This window comes from Dipodomys merriami, unplaced genomic scaffold, assembly GCF_024711535.1.
Source record: "Dipodomys merriami isolate MVZ:Mamm:240054 unplaced genomic scaffold, mDipMer1.0.p SCAF_2, whole genome shotgun sequence".
Lineage (NCBI taxonomy): Eukaryota > Metazoa > Chordata > Mammalia > Rodentia > Heteromyidae > Dipodomys > Dipodomys merriami.
The window spans coordinates 71,160,009-71,185,602 of record NW_027203381.1 but is presented as its reverse complement, the minus strand read 5'-3'; the positions used below and the strand labels follow the sequence as shown (position 1 = coordinate 71,185,602).

At 41.8% G+C, this 25,594-nt stretch overlaps 1 protein-coding gene across 16 annotated transcripts in view; it reads left to right on the top strand.

Moving 5' to 3' along the window:
• Positions 1–25,594, top strand: part of Kalrn (kalirin RhoGEF kinase) — a 611,632-nt gene that overhangs the window by 229,426 nt on the left and 356,612 nt on the right. For all 16 annotated transcript variants that reach the window (XM_070030027.1, XM_070030026.1, XM_070030024.1 and 13 more), the window contains exon 5: positions 2,963–3,475. In XM_070030027.1, coding sequence (XP_069886128.1) covers positions 2,963–3,475 — 513 coding nt within the window. The remainder of the gene's footprint in view (positions 1–2,962; positions 3,476–25,594) is intronic.

The window sequence follows — 25,594 nt, the reverse complement described above, 5'->3', positions numbered from 1 at the left end:
ACTGTAATCCTAACACCATAGCTTTCTGAGTAGCTAAGATTATAGGAGTGAGCTATCAGCACCTGACTAGAATTTGTTTTTTCAGTGTATGTGTGGAGAAGACAGAGACACATGGCAATGTTACCAGTGGTTTATTTAAGGTGGCTGGATAATGAAGACAGAGACACATGGCAATGTTACCAGTGGTTTATTTAAGGTGGCTGGGTAATGAGTGGTTTTTACTTTATTTATGTTTTCATTTGCTTTCAAGAATGATGAATAATTTTTATAATCAGAAGAACAACGCGTTGTTTTTAACTAAATTTTCTAGAGAGACTATGAGTCCCTTGAGAAATTTTAATGGCAACACATCAAATCAGAGATTTAAGCAACCTTGTTCCAGCCAAATTATCCAGCCAAATTATCTTTCTCTTTGTGTATATTTGCATGTGAGTGCATGCCTCTATATGTGTATATACATACATGTGTGGGTATACGCGTGTACATGTGTGTTCGTATGTATGCGAATGAACATGTACATGTGTGTGCATGCATGGGTGTGCACAGGAATGTGTTGTAAAGGCAGAACTGTTTTTAATCTTTTATCAACTTCTCATTAAAACTATTGTCTCCAAGGGGCAGGTATACCCACGTATAGGGTGGTGGGCCCAGTTGGCTACAACTGGAGTAAGGTGAATGACAAAATCACTTCCCTGAGAAAGTTCACACTCTGTCAATAATCCAAGAAATGTGTCATGGGATAAAACCAGCTGACAGTCCTTTTCTCTTAGTGCCCTACTAAATGGTAGGGTCCTGTAGGGAAATGTTTTGAATGTTTTTGATTTGTTTCTATACTAGTGGTGACAAGCTTATGGAATTTATACGCTGAAGAGACGAGAAAAATATTTCCAGTAAGTTTCCAAACTTTTCCTTCAGTGTAGCTACCCTGTATATCCCCTCTTCCTTGCCTTCAAACTAAACTAGCTTATCTCTACCTTCTAAACCAGAGGTATGTAAAACAGCTAGGGGCCTCCCCCTGAGGTATGAGTATAAAACAGTATCTTGTAAACAGCAGAATTCCCACTGCACACTGTGTTTAGGAGGAGAGAGAGAGCACAGGCTCTTTCTACAAGCAGACACTTGGTAACTCATGGGGACTCCCTGAAAGTGATAAGCTGAGCTAAATTTCAAGACAAAGTGCTCTGAATAGGGTTCCTCAAGGTTTACTGTTCACCAGTGTCCCAGGGATCTTGTAAATGCAGATTCTGATTTTAAACAGACAAGGAAGAGAGTTAGTCTGGTAGGTTTTTGTTGTTCCTTTTTATTTTTTGATAGCATCCTTTCTACTTATGGCAAGTCCTTCCTCCATCCCAGGAGAGGGATGGAGGGACAGGGGAAGAGATGCTTAGAGCAGCAAGCCATAGGGACAAACTGCTTTTACAAGTTCAAGTAGTGACACCACCCTTCAACACATCCTAGTGATGGCTGACAGGGATGAAACATGTACATGTACTCCATGTCCAGCCTTCTGTGTATTTTCTACATATGAGCATTTAATCACAACAAGCACTATGAGAGAATATAAACAGGTTGAGTGTTTATTCAAAGTGACCAGGGCTAGCAGTGTTTCAGATTATGGAATATCTTAATGTTCTTTACTGGTTGACCTTCTCCGGTGAACAGTTTTTACATCTGCAACCCAAAGACTCCAAAACCCATTTCAGATTTTGGATTTCCAGAGCAGAGATGTTCAAACTGTTTGATCTCCACTGTGTAGAGGATGGCACTAAAGCTTTGAGAAGACAAATAAGTTTCCCCAGGGCATGTAGTTAGTTAAGTATAGGACCAGAACCCAAACCCAGATATTTCTTCTATAGCTTCTCCTTTGCCAGCCAGAATAGAAGCCTGAAACCCTATAGAAAGGAAAGAGAAAAGGTGTTTGCTGGTGAGCCAGGTGGTTTCCTACACAGGATGGATGGAAACTATGTCTTAGAGTTATATAAAACTGACTGCCCTTCCTACCACCTGGTTTTGAGTTAGTGTATTTTTTTCTTTTGTCAGTACTGGAGTTTGAATTCAGGGCCTTATATTTACTAGGCCTCTCTACTTCTAAGCCACACCTCCAGACCTATTATTTTGCAGGTTATTTTTGAGATAAAGTCTTGCTTCCTGATCAGGCATGCACCTGAACTATGATCTGCTTATTTTAGGCTTCTCATAGTTGTTGGAAGGGTAGGTGCACTTCAACATGTCCTGCTTTCTTCCATTAAGATGAAATCCCATAACACTTTCTGCCCAGGCTGGCCTGGAACAACTATCTTCCCAGCCTCAGCCTTCTAAATAGCTAGGCTTACAGGTGTGAACTTGTGGCACCCAGTTTTAGGTCAGGGAGGGAAGATGAAAGGAACATGGAACAAAGACAGCCTTTCCTTAGGTGTGAATGTGGGCAGTGGAAAGACTTGTGGGAGTAATTGTCAATCTATAGGAACTGCTGACTGCTGACCTTGACTGATCTGTGGCTTCTGACCAGTTGGTCCTGTAGAATCATACTCTCCCTTTCCCAGGTGGGCTATAGTCATTGCTATGTGGGCTTTCCTTTTCTTTCTTTTTTTTTTTTTTTGGTCGGTCTTGGGGCTTGAACTCTGGACTTGGGCTCTGTCCCTGCGCTCTTCAGCTCAAAGCGAGTGCTCTACCGCTTGAGCCACAGCACCACTTCTGGTTTTCTAGTGGTTTACTGGAGATAAGAGTCTCATGGACTTTCCTGCCAAGCTGGCTTTGAACCGTGATCCTCAGATCTCAGCCTCCTGAGTAGCTAGGATTACAGGTGTGAGCCACGGGTGCCAGGCGGGCTTTTCTTTCTCTTTCTCTTTGCCTTTCTCTCTCTCTCTCTTTGCCTTTCTCTCTTCTGCCTATTTCTGCCCTGGTTCCCTGCCCCCATATCACCTCACATATTGAGACTCTTGCTCATGTTTTCCCCTCCCAGACGAGCATGGTATCTGTGGAAGGCCTTACAAAGCTGGTGGACCCCTCTCAACTGACAGAGGAATTTGATGGCTCCTTGGACTACAATCACGAGGAGTGGATTGAGCTGCGGCTCTCCCTGGAGGAGTTCTTCAACAGTGCAGTGCACTTGCTCTCACGCCTTGAGGACCTACAGGAGATGCTGGCCCGGAAAGAGTTCCCTGTGGATGTGGAGGGCTCTCGGAGGCTCATTGATGAGCATACACAGCTCAAGAAAAAGGTGCTGAAGGCCCCAGTGGAGGAGTTGGACCGGGAGGGGCAGCGGCTTCTGCAGTGCATCCGTTGCAGCGATGGCTTCTCAGGGCGCAACTGCATCCCAGGCAGTGCCGACTTTCAGAGCTTGGTACCCAAGATCACCAGCCTCCTAGACAAGTTGCACTCCACCCGGCAGCACCTACACCAGATGTGGCATGTGCGCAAGCTCAAGCTAGACCAGTGCTTCCAGCTACGGCTCTTCGAACAGGATGCTGAGAAGGTAGGAAGAGAACAAACTCAGGTCAAGCTCCAGTGGGGTGAAGGCATAGCTTTTTAGGGAAAGTAATGGAAGTTACTAATCCAGCTCTCTGACTCATGATGGTAGAAGTTTTGTTGAAAACTTTTGTGTATATGTATGCTGGTCCTGTAGCCTGAACTCGCGGCCTGGGAGCTATCCCTTAGGTTTTACACTCAAGATTGATGTTCTACCCCTTGAGCCACACCTCCTCCAGCTGCTTTTTTATGGTTCATGGGAGATAAGACTTATGGGCTTTTCTGCATGGGCTGGCTTCAAATCCTGAACCTTAGATCTCAGCTTCCTGAGCTAGGATTATAGGCTTGAGTTACCAGTGCTTGGCTGAAAAAAAATGTTTTTGTTTTTTTAAGGTTGAAACTTTACCACGTGAGCCACACCTCCAGTTTTCCTGAAAACTTTTTTTGAAGTGCACGTTTTAGCCTAAGTTATTTTCAGCTATATATTTGTCCACGGACTATAGATTGTTTTGGGAGTTGGGGATTTTGTTCATTTGTCTGTTTTTAGTCTTGTCTATACTGGGGATTGAACTAAGGTCCTTACACTAGATAGGCAAACACTCTGTCATCTGAGCAGTGTTGTCCTTAGCTTTTAGTTAGTTTCTAGATTGGATCTCATGCTTTTTATCTGGGTTGCCCTCAGATTTTGATCCTCCTTTATCTTGCTTCCTAAGTAGCTGGGATTACAGATGTACGCTACCACCATGCCCCATCATTAAATTGTTCTTACAGCTTACATTAGTGTAGCACTTAATATATACCATGTACTATGTGCATATTACCTTATTTTAATACTTACAAGAATCCTAAGCGATAAGTGGACTATTATCATCCCATTTTACTGATGAAGAAACTTTACTGATGAGGAAACTTGCCAAGTTTGGAAATGCAGTCTGGCTGCAGGGTCCATGCTTTTAACAAAATGCTCTCTACCCTTCTTCTCTGTGTGTTCATAATGAGTGGGTCAAGCTACTGTCAGCCATTGCAGCATTGAAAAAGTAACTGTGATTCTGTAGTGGAATATACTATTGACAAAGCACTCACACATATGGAGTCATATTCTTCATAGTCCTTCAGTTCCTATCAGGCATTTGGTGGGCTGTCTTGATATGTAGGGAACAGATACTTTTTGATCTTGGGTCTACAATGGCAGTTTTCTGTTTCTAAGTCCAAAGCTGTTCTTGCCATACCACTTCTTTTTGGGGCACTTTGTCACATAAGACATTGTTTTCTCAACAGTACATTTGCAACGCTTTCTCCTTATCAGGAAAAAGTAAGATCTGAGCAAGTGAGAAAGAAGAATGGCATCTAGTACCTCTTTGCTAAGAACACAAAAGTAACTTCTCCAGATTCTCTCTAAGCTAAAGAAGACACAAAAAAGAGTTTACTGACATCTACCCTTTAAGAGGAGTGAAATGAGCTCGCTCCCTTCAATCCATTTTCTGGGAGTATCTTGTATTTAAATGCATAATACTATTCTTAGAAATACTATGTCATTTCTTAGTAACCTTTGAGTTTTACAAACAGCATCTCATGTAATAGTTTTGTGTCTTTCAAGAACCCACCTTGAAAATATCTGTAGGCATTTTAAAGTGATAAAATGAAGATATAAAAACAAATCATTTAAATAGGGATACAGGTGGACCCATTGCAACAATGAGATATACAAGTCGTTATGTGGAAATACGAACTTTACCACTTTGGCGGGGAGCAGGGGGAGGGGAGGATGGGAGGGCAGGGATGGTAAGGGGAAACAAAGGAGGAGGCAACAATGCTTGATAGGAAATGGACTCATTATCTTGCCCATGTAACTGTAACTCCTCTGTACAGTATTTTCACAATAAAAAAGTTTGATATGATTATAATACTAATTTATGCATAACAGGAAGAAACCACTGTACTGTTAATGATTTTGAACTTACCATTAATTGTAATTTTTCTGTGTAAGTTTCCTGTATTTTCTATTTTTTTCTAATTAGAAGAAAATCAGTCTATGTCATTTTTAAAGTATATGTATTCCTTACTACACAGAAAATTTGAATCTCGCTTGAGATAGATATGTGAAGGAGTTTTCCTGACCTTCTCCAGGACTCTTTAACCAGTAGCCTGGCACTGGGTCTGACTGGCCTGGCTTGCATGTAAGGGGCAGCTTGGGCCATAGAACTCCATGCACTGCTCACTGGTAAAAAGAAACAAGACCAAGAGTCAAATGCTCGATGAATCCAAAAGCAGAATCCTTTGACTAGTGCTTGGAAGGTTGGAAATACTTCCTGTTTACTTGATTTGGGGTCATGAATCTATTTTGAAGCCCAGTAGGGGTACCTCTTTTGGTGAGCTGGAGACAGAGGTACTACTTATGCCTGGTTTAGATTTTGAGACCCTTTGAAATATCTCTGAAGTTCAAGGATATCAGAAACCTGCATAGAACACAGAGTATTGCCTGCCTCAGAAACAAATCCAACAGCATACCTTAGCCTCTGAACTCCCCAGGTGGGTAAGGCTGTCCTTCTAGAGCAAGCCAGGTTCCAATGGGGAAGTAATTGCTGCCATGCATATACTCTTTCAATTCCTGCTGATAAGAGTGGTATGGTAGGGCTGGGAATATGACTCAATTGGTAGAGCAGAGGCCTAGCCAGCATGAAGCCCTGAGTTCAAACCCTGGTACTTAAAAAAATCTAAACAGGGGCTAGGAATGTAGCTTAGTGGTAGAGTGCTTGCCTAGCATACATAAAGCCCTGGGTTCAATTCCTCAGTACCACATACACAGAAAAAGCTGAAAGTGGTGCTGTGGCTCAAGTGATAGAGTGCTAGCCTTGAGCAAAAGAAGCTCAGTAACAGTGCCCAGGCCCTGAGTTCAAACCCGAGGACTGGCAAAAAAAATACAAACAACAAAGCAAAAACTAACAAACCAGCATTGTATTGTATAGTAGTATGTCTAGAAATAGAAATAGTTGCTCCAGATCAACATTGCTGGTTAGATAGAACCAGGATTTTAGTCTGTCTTCAAAACCCATCAAAGCTCTTATCCAATAATTCTACTTTCCCTCTCTTTGCTCCCAGGACCTACCTCATGTTACCTCTGAAGACCACCTATTAGCACCCAAGTTCCCTGTCCCATATTCCAGTGATCCTAGAGAAACACAAGTCCTGCCTTCTAGTACCCATTCTTAGCAGGGGTTTCTTGCCCTTTATGAGCCATCAGCCTCTGGGCTAATGAAGCCTATGGACTCTTCAGAATAATATTTGTAGATGTATATGTGTAATGTATATACATATGTTTACATGTTGTGTATATAACATGTAAATATATGTTCCTTGGAAGGCAATTATTAAAATATAGTTACTAAGTCTGAAAATGGCAGTAACATATGTACTCCTTTATTAACATGTTAAATAATCATATTAGCTTGAAGTCTAATATGTATTATAATTTCGACATAGTGATAAGTAAAATCCGTAGTTCAGGGCAACAAGCTTGATATGACATGGAAATGTGTGTGCTTGTAGTTTATTGTTTGTATACATAATGGAAGGGAAGCTGTAGTGAGAATATAGGCATTTCTTTCCCTATCAAAATTATGATCCCTGTTCATGGACTCTATCAGAGCCCCATTTTGTGTTGTGCTTAGACCTCAAAAAGAAATGTGTGTATATGCATGTGTATGTACATGCACAGGTGTGTGTGTGTGTGTGTGTGTGTGTGTGTGTGTGTGTGTGTGTAAAGAGAGGTGAGAGAGGGAGAGAGAAAAATAAACATTAGAAAAAAAACAGAGAAGAGAAGGTTGATGGGAAGAAAGCAGCTCAAGAATACTTTGGTATTGAGTCATTGGTGAAAATGCCGCTCAAGCTTGACCCAGCTGCCCCAGAAAATGCACTGGGTGTGGGGCTGGGGAGAAACAGTCATTTCAAATTGCTTCCAAATTAATTTAAAATATCTGTGCAAGCTAAGTGCCTCAGCCTTTGACTTATTTGGTGTTTGGGGGAGGGGGTCAGAGGTGATGGCATGGAGTATGCAGTTCCACATCTAAACAAGGGCGTGAGGAAATAGTTCCTACGTGAGCCACGTTTCAGCCTGAGGGGGAGGGGATTGGCCAGCCATAGAGGCCTTTAACTCCAGATCTGGGAAGCTTTTGGCAGTCAGAGGAGAATAGTGACTGTTTATCTTCTATTTTTGTAACAGAGGAAGATAGTTTCCTCTAGCCATGGAAGGACAGCTTGTCTCCTATGACTTACATGGTAGCCCAATGTTTCCCACATACCAACTGGTCTTGGGGAGTTAAGCTGCCTCCCACCACCTTCCCTGACCTCTGTGATGGCCCCATGTGTTCCCTGTCTTAGAGATGGTTGGGACAAAGCCATTTTCTCTCCCAAGTCAACCTTCAATGAGAAGGGACTCTGTTTCATAGTAAATCATAGAAAAGGGTACCCATTCATTAATAATCAATATTGAACAACTGTTATAAACTCAAGGCACTTGAATAGATCAGAGTTCCTGCCCCCAAGCAGTTTGACGTCTAATAAAAGAGGCAGATACATCAGCACCTATTAACTTATTTATATTTTGATATATTGAGGTATAATTGATATATAATCAGTTGCATATATTTAAGGTATACAGTCTGTTGAGACTGGACATGTGCATACACCTCTGGAACCATTGTCATAATCAAGGTCATAGATCACCCACACCTCTCAATACTCCCTTTGTTCTTTGTATTAACTCATTTATTCAATGGCTGCTAAGCACAGACCCTGTTTTAGGAAGTTCCCAGGAATAGAACATCACGGCTTAGGTGTGATGGGGAGGATTAAGAAGCAATCTGTGGGAGTGTCAGGTAATTCAGAGATGACTCAAGTAATGCACAGTGTTGGAAGTTGACCCACTGCTGCCTCAGCCTGGCACCCTCTGATCTCTAGCTAAACGGCTGTCTAGCACTGTGTTCATAGAGTACAGGTGTGGCTGCTGTTCATTAGCCTAGCATAGATTGTAGCTCTCTGCACTGGTTTGGTTTACAGATACGTCTACCTACAGCTGCCCCAGTGAACCCATGAGAAGAAGGTGTCTGCCCTACAACAACAAACCATTTCTAAAGAGAAGGGATGGGCCTCATCCTTAGTAGGGGCTATGTGTGACATTAAAAATCATTAAGTAGACCCATTGTAGATGTGCCTTTGGGGAAGGAAAGGGTGGGGGCTCTTCATTTCATAGGTGCTTGAGATAGCATATTACTATGGTAGAGTTACAAAGGACCTTGAAGCTAAATATCTACTTCCCACATACTGTAGAAACCTCAGCTTTACCATCTGAGACCATTATCATCTCATGATGCCCAACTAGATGTTGGTATAATGAAAACTATCAGAAAATACTGACACTGCTCTGCCATCGACCTCTTGACCTGAGATAGGCCCTGGAATCTCTAGTCTTTATAGCAAAGGAACATGTTTAGATGCACACTAGCACACAGTTAGAGGTACCTTTTTTTTTTCCTTTTTCTTCCTTCCTTCCCTCCTCCCTTTTTTCACAGATACTGGGACTTGAACTCAAACTCTTTTGCTCTGTCAGGATCTTTTCTGCTCACAGCTGTGCACTACCACTTGAACCACACTTGTACTTCTAACTTTTTGCCTATAATCCTAGCTACTGGTGAGGCTAAGATCTGAGGATCATGGTTTGAAGCCAGCCAGGGCAGGAAAGAAGACTCTTACCTCCAATTAATCATAGAAAAATCCAGAAGTGCGGTTGTGGTTCAAGTGGTATAGCACTAGCCTTGAGCAAGAGGAGCTCAGAAATAGTGCCCAGACCCAGAGTTCAAGCTCCAGGAACAGCAAAAAGAGAAAATAATAAAGAAAAATAAGTTTCTTCTATTTCTTTGCCCAAGCTGACTCTTTTTTTTTTGCCATTTTCATATATATGTGTGTGTATGTGTGTGTGTGTGCATATATATGCATATATATATGCACACACACACACACACACACACACACACACACACACACACACACACACACACACACACACACACACATTTGCCAGCCACAGGACCCGAACTCTGGGCCTGGGTGCTGTCCCTCAGCTCTTCAGCTCAAGACTAGCACTCTACCACTTGAGCCACAGCATCACTTCTGGCTTTTTCTCTTTATGTGGTGCTGAAGAATTGAACCCAGGGCCTCATACATGCAAGGCAAGCACTCTACCACTGAGCCACCCTCCCAGCCTCTTTTATATATTTTTTTTTATTGTAAAGATACTGTACAGAGGGGTTACAGTTACACGGGAGCAAGGTAATATTTCCTATTGAGCATTGTTACACCTTCCTTTATATTTCCCCTACAATCCTTTTCCTCCCCACCTCCCCAACTTCTCCCTCCTCTTCCCCCCCTCTCCACAAAGTTGTAAAGTTGGTTTTCAACATACTGTCTTGTACATCTTATTGTTACAATGGGTCATTCTGTATCCATATTTCAGCATTTTGTTATTTCCCTTCCCCTTCCCAAATTAGAAAAATGTATATACAAGATGCAGGGCACTGGAAACAAATACAGTAACAATACCATTGGGAAAGAACATATAAAAGAAGCAAAATAATCACATAATACATTATAAGTACATTAAGAAGAACAGCAACAAAGGTAAAACCTCTTGTGTCCCTTGGGTTCATTTTGCTTAGCATCAGGTTATATGGTCATATGTACATAGCTTTTGACCTTTTCTGCTTGTCCTATACATATATTAGCTATTGAAAATAAGGGAAACCATGGCCCCTATGTTTCTTTGGACCTGGCTTACTTCACTTAATATGATTTTTTTTCAAGTCTTACCATTTCCTAACTCAGGAGGCGGTGTCATTCTTTCTGATGAAGGCATAGAATTCATATCTATCTATCTATCTATCTATCTATCTATCTATCTATCTATCTATCTATCTATCTATCACATTTTCCTGATTCATTCTTCTATTGAGGGGCATCTGGGTTGGTTCCATATCTTAGTTATGGTGAATAATGCTGCAATAAAGATAGTTGTGCTGGTAGCTTTAGTATGGCTTTGTTTGTGATTGTTTGGATAAATGCATAAAATAGGGATTGGGGGTCATAGGAGAGCTCTATGTGGAGTCTTTTGAGGAACGTCCATACTGCTTTCCAAAGTGGTTGAACAAGTTTACACTCCCACCACAATGCAATAGGGTTCCCTTTTGGCTGCATCCCCTCCAACATCTGTTGTTATTAGAGTTCTTGATTATAGCCATTCTAACTGGAGTGAGGTGGAATCTCAATGTTGTTTTGATTTGCATTTCTTTTATCACTAGAGAAGTTGAGCATTTCTTTATGTGTCTATTGGCCATTCTCATTTCCTCTTCAGAGAAGTCTCTCTTTAAGTCTTTAGCCCACTTATTATTGGGGTAGTTGTTTCTTTGAGGATTTATTGTTGTGGGGGTTTAACTTTTTGAGTTCTAAGTATATTTTAGATATGAGACCCTTGTCTGTTATATGACTAGTGAAGATCTTCTCCCAGTCCATGGGCTTTCTATTGATCTTCCTTGCCATGCAGAAGCTCTGCAATTTCATGCAATCCCATTTGTCCAACTTTCCTTGATTTGTTGTGTTTCTGGGTCTTTATTAGAAAATTTCAGCTTGTGCCAAGGAGCCGTAGGGTTTCTCCTATTCCTTTCTGTAATGTTTTCAGGGTGTCTGTTTTGCTTTTGAGGTCTTTGATCCATTTGGAGTTGATTCTGGTACAGGGTGATATATGGGGATCTAACTTTAGTTTTCTACAGGTGTTTAGCCAATTTTGCCAGCACCATTTACTGAAAAGGCTGTCCATTCTATTTTTTTTAGCTCCCTTATAGAAGATTAGGTGGCTATAGGTCTGTGGGTTCATTTCTGGGTCTTCAGTTCCATTCCACTGGTCCTCAGGTCTGTTCTTGTGCTTAGTAGCAAGCTGTTTTGATTACTAGGGCTTTGTAGTAGAGTTTGAAGTTTGGTATTGATATTCCTCCAGCACTGTTCTTTCTGCTAGGGATTGTTTTTGTTATTTGGAGTCTTTTATTGTTCCATATGAATTTTTGGATTGCTTCTTCTATTTCCTTGAAGAATGAGGTTGTGATATTGGTAGGTATCGCATTAAATTTGTAGATAGCCTTTGGAAGTATTGCCATTTTCACGATGTTAATCCTCCCAATCAAGGAGCATGGGAGGTTTTTCCACTTCCTTAGTTTTGCTTTTATTTCCTTTTTCATATTTTAAAGCTTTCATCATAGAGGTCCTACATTTCTTTAGTTAACTCCTAGGTCCAAGCTGACTCTTAACCTTAATTCTCAGATCTCAGCTTCCTGAGTAGCTAAGACTGTAAGTGTGAGCCACTGTTGCCTCGTCTGTTATTTCTGAATAAAGTAGGCTGTCCCACTCTGTCTCTCCAGAAAATCCACTTTTTATTCTCAACAGAGCTGCTCAGAAAAGAAGGTGAATATTCCCATTTTCTGAAGGAGAATCCCCAGTGAGGAGCATCTACAATTAGAATTGGGCGTGTGCTTATGTGGCATGTTATATTTTTTCATGTGTAACATCTGCTTGGGAAATGCCCAAGGTGTGATCATCATCACTAAGCTTGAGATCTTTTGATGCCCACCTCCCCCATGGTCAAGCATCTCCCAGACAAATCTGCCACTGCTCTTGGGTGCCGAGTAGAGGACGTTATCTATGGCTGCCTGTGGCTACCCTTCCACATCACCCTTGGGAAGGTTCCTGTTGGAGAATCTAATTCAGGGAGAGAGAGGAGGGACTCAGTCTTGGGGCTTGAATGCAAGGCTTACATGCTATCCTTAAGCTCTTCTGCTCAAGGCTAGTACTCTCTACCATTTTGACCACAGTTCTACTTCGGGTTTTCTGGTAGTTACTTGGAGATAAGAGTCTCATAGACTTTCCTAACCAGGCTAGCTTTGAACCATGTTCCTCAGATCTCAGCTTCCTGAATAGCTAGGATTACAGGCATACCACCAGCACCTAGTGAGCATCTTAACTTCCTGCACGGAAAAATTCTGTTAATATCCATGGAGCCATATCCATGATGAAATGTAGTTGTGCTTAGGATTTGTCCCAAGGAGCTTCTTTGTAGATGTGAGACTTAACCCTCAATCATTTTACCAAGAAAATAAAGGTAAAGAATTGGGATTGATTCAAGGTTTTTTGTTTTTGTTTTTGTTTTTTTACCTTTTACTTTCACAGCGCATGCACTGTTCTCACATGAAATAATACTCTCCCATTTAAAGTGAGGTAGTTCTACTCACTATCACTGTGGCTATGGTTATCGTAGCTGTGGAGGAGATGATGGAGATAGCAAATAGGCATTTTAGGACACCAATCTTCAGACTAGTTTGATAAGAACCTTCCCACACTCAATTCTTGATTCTTCTTCCTTTGCAACTTGCTACACCAAATAAATAGCCGAGTATTTTTATAGCTCAACAATTCAAAAATGATGTTTTGCTTTTTTGCTCTTTATTCTCCCTACATGTCTGTAGCAGATTCCTCTCTTTACTAGTATTCTTGCTTTGGGGTATTAAGAAAATAAGAAACTTTCTTCAGCAAATGATCTCTGGAGTACTTTTACTGCTCAAAAAGATCAAATCAGAACAAAATAAAACCCCAAGCTGCTGCTCAGGGTTTTTCAGAGGATGAAATGTGGTGGTGCTCAGCATGATGCTGATCCAACAAACCGCTCTCCCTCCATAACAGCTTCTCTTCCTTTTCCCTGTGAAACCCCAGTCATGATTAACTCTTCAGTCACTGGTGCCTGCTGAGACAACCACATGGAGTGTCACTGATGCTCTCTTCCAAATGAACTTGTTCCAGATCATTTCAGTTATCCCTAATAAAGCAGAATTAAGAATTGATTTCTGGAGAGAAGTTGGAAATTACGATGCAGAATTTATGGGGACCTCACAAGTCACTAGATTGTGCAGTGCCCCGAGGCAAGGCTTGAGAAAGGACCATATAGGTCAAATTTGGGTCATACCTGATGAATCAGGACAGGGCGAACCTCCCTAGGGAAAAGTCTGGAAAAACATTGTCTGTCCTTGAAGCAGCCACAGAAGCAAAAGATTTTTGCAGTGTCCCAGGAGAGGTGATTGCCCTTCTATCTACATCTAAGATATTTGTTACCTGCTTTGCATTATAGCTAGGAACACATTTGTTTTATTCTTTTGCAGGCTTCATGCTAGAAATACTTCCTGTAACCTATCCAAGAGACATGTGTGCATTTTGTGTGTATGCACGCTGGTACTGGGGCTTGAACTCAGGGCCTTAGCTTTTTTCACTTAGCATTTTACCACTTAAGCCACAGCTCCACTTGACTTCTTGGTGGTTAATTGGAGGTAAGAGCCTCAAAGACTTTCCTTCCCGGGCTAGTTTTGGCTGCAATCCTCAAATCACAGCCTCCTGAATAGCTAGAATTTCAGGCATGAGCAACTGACACCTAGCCATTTTTTTAATTTTTAGAACTCTGTGTAAGCAAAATAATGTTGCTTTCCTGTTAATTACCATGAGAAAATATGTAGGGGAATACCATGAGTGATGGGCTCATGTTAGGTGGAAGGTTACCGTGCTAAGGACTATATGCCTATGTGTTCTGAGGTTTATATATCCTGTTAGTCGCATTAGCATTTCAGGACATCCACAGGATGCCCTGCTACTGGGCAAAGTCTCAACTGCTGTTTCCTGTTCTCTTCCTTCAATGTATAAATAGTTCTGATCACTCCCCAGAGCCCAAAGCAGGACCCCAAATTTCATCCCACCTGTGATGACCAGAACCAATGTGGCCAATTATACAGGCATTCCTCTGCTTCTCCTTCTGTCCTAGCCACTGGCCGCTTTCTCTTCTCTTTTCTTCCCATACGTCCAGTACCCACACCCACAAGCCAGCAGTAAGCATGACTCCATGGTCATTTATCAAAGTGAAGTGTCTTTGTAGCTACTACAATACATAAAATGTTTTTGAATGTCAGTTTGCAAATTGTTCTCATATCCATGACCTTAGAGTTTTTTGGACCAAGCCCTTCCTCTTACATAGAAAACGTGGACTTGGAATTGAAAGAAACTCAACAGAATCAGTGGGATAGCTCATCAACTGGTCTCCAGATTGCCTTCTGTGATAGATGGACTAGGCAGGCATGAGTCTGAGACTTGGTTTACAGATGGGAAAGGAGGCTTGGTGAGTTGGATAGGTTTGTCTGGGATAGAGCCAAGAAGGCAGCATAGAATGTAGGCAGTCTGCCCAGAGTCCCATGCTTTCCCTCCTTGAATACACACACACACACACACACACACACACACACACACACACACACACACACACAGAGTCCTATGCACATGCTCCAACAAACATACATTCATACAACACACTCATATACACTGTTTGTGGAAGGCTTCTTGCTATACAGAGAGGCAGCAATGTATGCCAGCATCCTAGGAGGACCTTAGGCTGTATATTGGTGCGGGGGTGAGTGAAAGGTAGAGGTTACTTGGCATGTGTCCTCACCACTTCTGAGGTAAAAGGGCAATCACTGGTCAGGCCTCCAGAGTACTGTGCCAAATCTTGGTGTGATTCGGTTGCCTGAGCCTTTCATGTTGAGAGGGAGTCTGCAAAGAGCTATAACCTTTGGGGAGGCCAAAAGGGCAAGGTCTTTACTGCGCAGTTTGTAATTTCCTGCTTTTTTTGGAGACAAGTTCTGATGCCCTCTTGTTTCTGGCCTCCCTCCTCCTACCCAAGGTCTAAAGTACTGAACCCCTCCACCTCCTGTTGACTGGGCTCAGGGCAAGGAAGTGTATGTGTACCCCACCCCCTGACACAGAACACAGTGTCCTGAATTACTTCCAGCCTGCTGGTCCTGGGAATCTCTACTTACTTTTTCTTATTTCCTCCCTTTGCATATTAGAAACATTAGATTCCAAAAATAATCCAAGTCACAATGTTCTACAGGCTGTATGTGAGAGTGTGTTTTCCTCCAAAGCTGTTTTCTCCCCCCCTATATCCTTTCTCCTTCTACTTTCTTCCTGGCCTGCATTTCAGCTCCATTTGCATCCTGAGCCGAGCAGCCTGCCTGAGGAGTGTGGGTGTGGACAACAGCTGATGGGAGAGTTGAGAGGATTCCTCAGGCCCTGTAGGCATGGCTCTTCCTTTAATCCTTTCGCCAAACCGGGGATATAGACCTCCAACCTGCCTCTGCCGCCTGTACTTATGAACGGACTCTGGTAAAGAAACACACACACACACACACACACACACACACACACACACACACACACACACACACACACACACACACACACACACACACACACACACACACACACACACACACACACACACACACACACACACACACACACACACGGCATAATGAAATTCATCAAATATTCTTTGAAAGTGTAAGGAAAGGGGAGGATTTGAAAGGATTTGGAATATGTTAGAGGGGATGAGTTTGTTCAAAAGTAAACTGAGTGTACACTGTGCTGGATCCTTTGCCAGGTGCAGAGAACTGTATCCCAATACTTTAGCTTTGCACATTGGATGTAGACAGACCTTGTAAGAAAGAGATGGCTTAGAAATAGTAACTGTAAGGTTCACTGAAAGGAGACCACCATGTGATTCAGGCAGAAAGAGTTTATTGGGGGAAGAGCAAACTGCTGCAGATGGAGGATGCAAAGGGTGCAAGGAAGGGGGAAGTAATGAAGGAGATTAATTATATAAGGAGAGGGTGGGAAGGGAGTATGGTAGCAGAGCATGGGGGACCTCCCACTGTCCCCACGTGCACCAGTTATCTAGGTTACTTCTAGGGAAGAGGTCATTTTTTTCTGAGCAGACCTAAAAATAACCACTCCAGTAATTGACACCTAAGTGAGCTAAAACATCAAAGTTCTCACTTCCTAATCTGGGGGTTAGATTTGGCAGGTGGGGGTTGGAGGGGGGGGGAGGGGGGGGAGGTTAGTGTGCATAGGAGAAAAGAGCAGAAGATGGTCCAAACTGAAAGAAAGCATGTCAGTTCTGCCACATGGTTTTTAAGCAAGCAGTAAGCATGACTCTATAATCATCTATCAAAGTGAAGTGCCTTTGTAGTGTTTTGAATGTCAGTTTGCAAAGTGTTCTCAAACCCAGTGGGTTTTCAGAGACAGACCTGAATTGCCCTATGCAGATGAGCTGGAAAGAGTTGCATTGTGGGGACTGAGGCTTTCTTGTGGGAGACAGGGCAATGTGGGGGAGTACAAGCTTTATCCTCAAATCAGCAAACCTGTGCTATGATACACAAAGGGAGGAAAACTACTTCTAGCTGGAATTCTAGAAAGTTTCTTCACATGTCTCCATCCATGTTCCACAAGAAATATCACTCTCTTGTTCCTATGATCACCTCCAACCTCTCCCTACTAAGATAGTAAGACAATGGTAGTACAATAAGTGTGTGAAAGAGAGACAGACAAGAGTGGGAGACAGATGTGATGAAAGAAGACATGCCTTTTCCTGGTATAGAGGAGAAATGGGGTTTGTTTTCAATACAGATCAAGTGGGATGGCTGGTCCTACCCCAGGGTGCTTGACCTGCCGAGATTTCCCTAGGTTAACTTTGTCATAAGGTGTCAGAGGAGATACAAATCAAAAGACTCTACAATGGTGACTTAAAGACTTGTGAATCCATCTCCCACCACTGATACTGTCCTTTTCTGGGCTTTTCTCTGCCCTACCTTCTCATACTTTGTTGATGCCACCCCTTTTCACTAAGAATACCTATTCCATCTCTGCTATCTGTTCAAAGTCCTTTTTCATGCCTATGAGTATATCTGTAGTCCTTAATCCAAGGTGTTATATTGGCTCTGTTCCATCCATCTGGTCTTTTGGCTGTATGCTTAACCTCACTTCCCCAATTATATTGTAAATTAATGGAGGAAAGGGCCAGTAATTTTTATAAATCTGAGCTTTCCAGATGTTCATAGGCAATGTCAAATGAATAGCCAGCCAAGGCATAGTCTCTGCTAATGGAACTAAACTTTTTAGCACTCGGACTGAGCTGACACAAGAGCACCATCTACTGTTGAGAGATTTTGGAGACTCATCTCAAGGACCTCTCTGTTCAACACTGAGGTTTTAGCATGTTTCATCTTGCATTGGGTTGATTTTTAGGCAGAAAACAGTACTGGTCCTTTTAAACAAATCCAAGTGGGAGTGCAAAAGGAAATGGTCAATCTTGAAACCTCTGGAGGAAAGAAAATGAAACCAGATGACCAGTGGATATCAGGGAGGAAGAGGAGTGAAGGTAACACCAAAACCTTTATGTTAGGATGATGGCGGCAAGAAATGGGTAGAAACAATTCCCACAAACGTTTGGAGGAAGGATAGATAACCAAATGAAATTCAAAATGGGATTTTGACTAGAGGTATTAATGGAGATATTAATGGAGGTATTAATGAAGATTGCTAAAGATATTATATATATATACATACATACATACATATATATATATATATATATATATATATATATATATATATAGGGGGTTCATGCATGTCTGCCCTACTTGTGAGAACAACAGGCACTATCTAAACAAACAGGCATTCACCTTAATCTTGTGAGTAGAACTGTTAAGGGAATGGATGTTAGTGAAGAGTGGTTGGGCCTTTCCTCCAGAAAGTCCTTCCTGAGCTCTGATCACTTTACTTTGCCAGGAAAGGTTTAGCAGCCAAAAACATGACTAACCATCTCCCTATGGATGTGCCTACCCCTGGCTCCCTGTATGACGTCATACCTGCTCTGTTCCCATTTGATCCCATTGCTGAGGCTGCTGTTCATAAAGAAAGAAGAAGGAAAGTGAAGCATGGTGCATCTTCCTCAGCTCTTTGAGGCCAAGCCTACCTCACACAAATCTCTCCAGTGCAGAACCTCCTCTTCTCAGAGGGGCTTCTAGAAGAATGACTGCTTCCTTTTCAGCCCATGTGGAGTCTTGTTCCCAGATGTGCCCGTGATTGGCACAGCCACTTTTAGGATGTGTAGGAGGACTAGATGAGAACATCCACCAGACACTCCATTTTTGCAGTAACAATAATAGTTCCCATTTACTGAGTATATCCTGTATGCCAGGAACCTCCATTAGTTCATCTAAATTAACTTGCCAAAGGCCAGATCTCAGTAGACACCTAAATTTAGCTCTGGGATAAAGTTGGGCAGTATTTTCTCAGCTTGGATTAAATAGGACTTGACCTCTTCAGTTCTACATTTTGGGAAGTGAGTGCAGTACATTCCTTCATTCTGTTTCTGAAAATATTTTATCAGCATTTGTGGTTTGAATGGCAAGAATTTGGCCATTCGGTATCAATATCTTGAGGCTGCCTGGGCTGACTCCTGGCTTGGCTGGTCCTGCTTCTCAGCTGCTTAACTTTTGGCTCCTGCATAACTGTTCCTTCCCCCACAGGAAGGCAATGAACATCTTGCCAGTGCTGGCAGGAATATGGACTACCCAGGCACATAGGCTTGGAAATAAGATGGAAAACACAAAAACCAGAAACAAAACCCTACTTAAGGCCTGAAAATATTTGTATTACTAATGAACTTGGTGAGATTTTTCATCACTGCCCTAGTACAAGGAGGGCAAGAATGAGGAGCTAAGCCTTTTAAGGCTTAACAGAAGCCTGTGTGTCTCCAGGCAGGGCTGGGCTGTGGCTCATCTGTCAAGAACAGGAATATGAGATTTGCAGCCTGGGTTTCTCTAATTAGAAAACAACTACCTTTTCATGACTGTGGTTTACCCTGTTAGAACCGAGGAGGTAGGAAGGAGCTAACTACAGTTAATATTCGATGGGCATCACATACTGTGCTGGGTATCTTTCAGGTCTTACTGTCTTTCTCTTCCTTGCCTCACATTTTGCAGGAGTTGTAAGAAAAAAGTGGGGAGAGAAAGTGGGAGCAGAGACTGAGAGTTAAGAAGTCTGTAATGTTTTTTTGCTGATTTTGCTTTGTGAGATGTTCATGGCTGGTTAGACTCCACTTTGTATTGAATGTGTGTGTATGTATGTGTGTGTGTGTGTGTGTGTGTGTGTGTGTGTGTATACACACATGTACTATTCACCCAGGTAAGGCAGACCTGACATTATTATCCCCCTTCAATGGCTCCCTATTGCTGCTAGATAAAGGGACTCAGTTCCTTATGTTACATTTGCTACTTTAGGACATAGTTATAAGCCCCCATACCTCTGTGAAAGGGATACCCTTTCATACCATCTCTACTTGGCCAAATCCTATTGTCTTTCAAGTATTCAGGTTTTGCAACTTTCTGAAAGTCATCCACACCTTCCTACCTCTGCCAAGTTGGACCAAAGACTTCTGTGGTATGGGCTTATGGCATACACACTTCCTTTAGTACTTTTCACATTTTGCTAAAATTCACAAACTATCAAACACATTTGTCTTCTTCCTGATAGACTTCAAGCTTAGCCTTTCATCACCAGCCTGTAGTCAACAGGGGAATATTTAGCTGCAAGAAACAGAAATCTGCACTGAAACGGGCTTAAATATCTGGGAAATTGATTACTTCATAATTTAAGTAGACATTCAGAGACTTTAGGAGCTTTAGGACTGATGAAGCTGTGGAATCCTGTCACCCAGAATCTAGGATCTATATCCACTGTTCAGCCCTGGGCTTCCTTCCAAGGCTTTACTTGTGGTTCCAAGATGGCAGCTAGCAATAAGAAAGCAGCAGGCTTCATTGTTCACCCAGTGAGGAAGGTGGAGGAAGGAGGGTGGGAGAGCTATTCAGATGCTGGCTTCTCTTTCCCAGAAGCCCAAGCAAGTCTACTCAATTTCATTGACTCATCCTGGTCCTGAACGGAATGAAAATATCTTGATTGGTCTGAGTAAACCATCGAGGGTAAAATGGATGTCCAATATACTACTCTAGAAGGAACTTACTGTTTTGTTGTTGTTGTTGTTTTGCCAGTCCTGGGGCTTGAACTCAGGGCCTGAGCACTGTCCCTGAGCTTCTTTTGCTCAAGGCTAGCACTCTACCAATTGAGCCAGAGTGCCACTTCTGGGTTTAAGTGGTACTGAGGAATCGAACCCAGGGCTTCATACATGCAAGGCACTCTATCACTAAGCCACATTCCCAGCCCAGAATTTTCTTAGTGTCATTTATGTCCCATTTTCTTCTTTCCTCTGGAATTTTAATAATTCCCGACCTGTACTTCCACTACCCAGTAGTCACAAATTAATGAGACTAATTTAATTAAAAATAAAATGAAAAACTCAGTGTTTTGGCAGCAGTGTTTTGCCACCTTTCAAGAATATAACAGGGACATGTACTTAGAGGCCCCCTTGCTGTGTAGGCAGATGCAGAATGTGCCAGTCATCACAGAAGTCCTTATGGGAGAGTGCTCCACAAGACTTCAGCTATGCCCCACATCTCTTCTGCTCTGTTCTACATTCTGTTGCTTTTCTGCCTATGCAGCAGCATATTGTTTTGCATTGATTCATTTTCAAGTTCACTAATCTTATTTTCTGTATCTATTCTCGTGTTAAATCGACCCAATAAGATCTTAAGTTCAACTATTGTGTTTTTGCAATTGTAGAACATCCATATACTCTTTCTCCATTTTGGTACTGGGATTCAAACTTAGGTCCTCACACATGCTGAGAAATGCTCTACCACTGAGTTTTACCCTTTGCTCTTGTTCACATAATTCTTTTTGCAGATGCCAACTTGGTTGCCATATTCTGTCTTTTATTTATTTTGTCCCTCCCTGCTGTTCCTTGTTTTCTTTAAAATGTTAATCTTAGTTGCTTGCTAATTCATATCTGGACCATCTATGGGTCTATGTGTTATTGACCAATTATTTTTGATAATCAGATGCTTTTTCCTGTGTCTTTCTATGTCTCAGAATTTTCTCTGTATACTGGATATAATGGTTGGTGCACTATAGAAGTCTTGATGACTTATCTTTCTCTAAATGGTTCTGTTCTAGGACACTGTTCTGTTCCAGGAATCAGTTAAATCACTCACTAGCAAATCATCACAACCTTGCTGAACCTCAGTATAGGCCTCACCACCCCCATCTTTCATCTTTGCATTCATTCTAGGGTATATTCCTCATTCTGAAAATGTAGCTCTTACTCCCACACCCTGGTCTTTCTGGGATCACAACTAACAGTCCACATCAAAGTCTCCTTGCGTGGTTTGAATTAAATTAAATTCCTCCAGTACTGTGTGACCTCCAAAATTTCTCTTCAGCTCCAGTAAAACATACCTCCCATATCTATTTTCTCTACGCTTTTAGGAGTCTTGTCCTGCATATGCACAGTTTAGGATTTTGCTAAGAAGCCAATGGAAATTGTAATTTCCATTAGGGTTCCTCTCTGCAATTTCCTTCTTTTAATATCCTGTCACCCAAATTCCAGGCACTTTGCCAGCTCTGAACTCTAATCTGTTTTTCATGCCCATCAAAACTATAGATGCTGTCTGCATAGTTCCTACTCCTCTTTCCACTATGAAAAATGCCACCAAGGAAAAATCAGGGGGTGGAGGGGCTAAGAATGTATGTTTCTTCTCCTTCAAGGATCATGGGTGTATGCTGCTTATTAATTAGTGCTTTCAAACAGATTATAGATGGTAAGCTTGAATCTGATGCAGATTGATTAACTCTGAACATGAGTTTCTATGTGAACATTTAAAATAAGGATACAGGATAGCTGGGCTGAAATAGTTCACACCTGCAATGATAGATATTCCAGGCTGAGGTCTGAAAGATTGCAGTTCAAAGGTGGTCCAGGCAGAAAATCCCACAATATTCCATCTTTGAAATAACCAGCAAATAACTGAGCTGAAGGAGTGGCTCAAATGGTAGAATGCCAGCCAAGAAAGCAACATATCAAAATCAGCTAGGGAAGCTCCTCTTGAATCAACATCTCAAGAACAGGACCCAGGAAGCATTAGTTTTCTAAGAAAGCATTTCAGATTGTTCAGAAATAAGATGAGGTTTGTGAAGTACTGTCATAGACACTGGAGTAATGGCATAAAAGAAAGAGCTACCAACATGGGTTCCTTTGATCAAAGAAGGCATTGGGAGAAATTGAGGCTTCAATGTTGAAGATGGGGAATGCTATGGAGATAGACGTGTGAACATTTCTGCTGGGGAAGGATATGGTTACTACAGTACAGGAGTGGAACAAGCATGGGATGAGGTGTTTGTATGGCAGTGATAAAGCAATTTAGGTAGAAATGATGCTTAGTATGGAACAATGTTGAGAAATAATAGCATAATGCCAGATGGAGGAGTGGGTTCTTTAAGAAGATTGGGGTTTGTTTTATAGATTAAAAGCAATAGGGTTTGTTTGCTTTTTTTGTGCTGTCCAGGGGCTTGAACACTGGGCCTGGGCACTGTCCCTGAGCTTTTTGTTTAATGGTAATTCTCTATCACTTGAGCTATAGCTCCACTTCCAGCTTTATGGTTGTTAATTGGAGGTAAGAGTCTCATGGAACTTAATGCCTGGGCTGGCTTCGAACTGTGATCCTCAGATCTCAGTCCCCTGTGTAGCTACAATTACAAGCATGAGTCACCTGCACTCAGGCTGTTTTTGTTTTTTTATTTGGGGGAGGGGTTGACTGAGAGAATGACCTAATGAACAGTTTCCTGAAGCAATGAACGTAGTTGGGGAAGATGGTTTGACATAGGAACAGAATGGAGTCAAGGAGACAAGTAGGACAATAATCACAATTATAGGCAGGAGAGATTGACACATAAACAGCAGTAGCATTGGAAAGTAATGAGTATATTCCATAGTTATTTGAAGAAACAAAGAATAAAATGAGCTCTGGGGAATGGGATGAAGTCATGGGAAATAAGGAGAATGTATAGTTTGGATAGAAAAGACACAGCATGGAGATAAGAAAGCCACAGTTCAAGGCCAGGCTCAGGCAAAAGAAACAAGCCAGGCAGAGTGGTGCATATCTGTAATCATAACTGTTTGAGAAGTGGAGGTGGTAGGGTTGAAGTCTGAAGGTGACCTGGAAAAAAATATGAAACTCTGTCTGAAAAATAGACTCTGTCTGAAGCAAAAAAAGGACTGGAACATGGTTCAAGTGGTAGAATGCTTGTCTAGCAAGCATAAGGCCCCAATTCCAAATTCTGGAACCACAAAAAAATAAGAAGAGAAAGAGGAGAAAAAGATGGGACATAGCAGCTTGGGATATTGGTAGAATATCAGGAAGATGTGCCAGGTGTTCACAGAAAATCTGCAGATACCATGTGACTACAAAGTCTGAGATTTCTCTGTATGTGAGTATTATGCAGACAATTTAATAATGGTTTAAAAGTATGGGTTTTAGATTTAAGTCTTCAGTGTACCACCCTGATGGAGTGGACGTGACAAAATTATTTAATCTCTCTGAATTTGTAGTGATGCATTTGTTACCTCTTAGTGGTATTATGGGATTGACACAATGCTTGTGACATTCACTATATCTACCCTGGAATATATTTATTATTGTTATTTATCTGGGAAATTTGTAGTTAGGAAATTGCATGATATGGATGCTAGATTCTAAATTGACCTTCATCATTTACAAGCTGAATGATCTGAGAGAATTCAATGTGTGAAGCACCAGTTCCCTGTAGAGACCCTGGTGTAGATAAGACTGTGATAGCATGAGACTTGTGACAGATCTACAGTGAGAATGCCTGCTGGTGAACAGGACTGGCCAACAGACCAGCTAGGCAGAGTGCAGAGAGGACCACATCCCATTCTACATGAGTGATAAAGACTTCAGGAACTCAGAGGCAACTGCTTTTCATCGTGTGTACAGATGTAACTAAATCAGTAAAGCAGACTCTATTAAAGGGACTGGGGGAAGATGTGGGTGGAGGAAATACAGACAGCAGATGCAGAACACACTTCTGAAAGGTTGGCGATAAAAGGAAGAAGAGAATGAATGAGCACTGAGCTCAGTGAGACATGTCACATAAGTTCAGAGCATCAATGCCAGAACTAGACCTTTGAGTTTATATCTCATCACTGTTACTTATTAGATATATGGTGCTGGTCAAGTTTATTAACTTCTCTGAGCTTTAGTTATCTAAGGATAACTATAGAGGTGATGATTCTGGAGGTTAATAATTCAGAGATAATTATGAGGGTTATTAGGAGAATTTAGCTCCTTAATATATGTTAAGATACTTAGAACAGTGCCTGACACATAGTGAACATGTAAAAATATTTGCTCCTGTGATTGTTTCTGCCATTACAGTGTGGATATTATTGAGATAAATTGATAATGGGCAAGGAGTATGTAGGAAAAAAAGATAAAGAGAGCTACAGTATGAGGATGGAGGAGGGAGAAGACACGGAGACAATATGAAGAAGAAGAGGAGGAAGAAGAAGAGGAAGGGGAAGACAAGAAGAGATGCAGTAATTTTGTCAATATAGTATGGTTCTAACATACTGGCTAACACCTGCCAGAGTCTTCTTAGTTGCTACAAATGTTCAGACTGCCAGACAGCCACTGGCAGTTGTGGTCTACTGAGAACTACATAGGATAGGATCCACAGCTTACCACACCCTGGCCCAGTTGCAGAGTTCAACAGCTCAGATCAGGTGCAAAGAGATCAGATCTGCATTGGGGACCTGCAGACACTGTCATGGCTTCATGGGCACTAGTGTGTCTTTGAAACAACCACTGGCACAACTTTCAGGGTTGCCACACACAACATGTGATGTCCCCACCAAGTATTCATATTTCCTCCCCATCAAGGTACAACTTTCCAAGCAGGTATTTTTTTGTTGTTTGGTTGGGTTTTTATTTTGTTTTGTGTTTAACCATTTCATCATGACTTGGTCAAATGTTGGTACTTGCCATGTTTATGTGCTGTTGCGAAAACAAAACCTAGAGGGTAATTGGAGGTCAGATTACCTTAGAAAAGGAAATGATTTTGGTAACCCTTTGTACACTGTGGACATTTGGTTGTGTTTCAGAGAAATCAGGAATATTCTAGATTATAAGCAACTTGTAAGGTTAGATCTCAGAGCTGAGATGAAGGATATGAGAGTTAAAGGTAAACA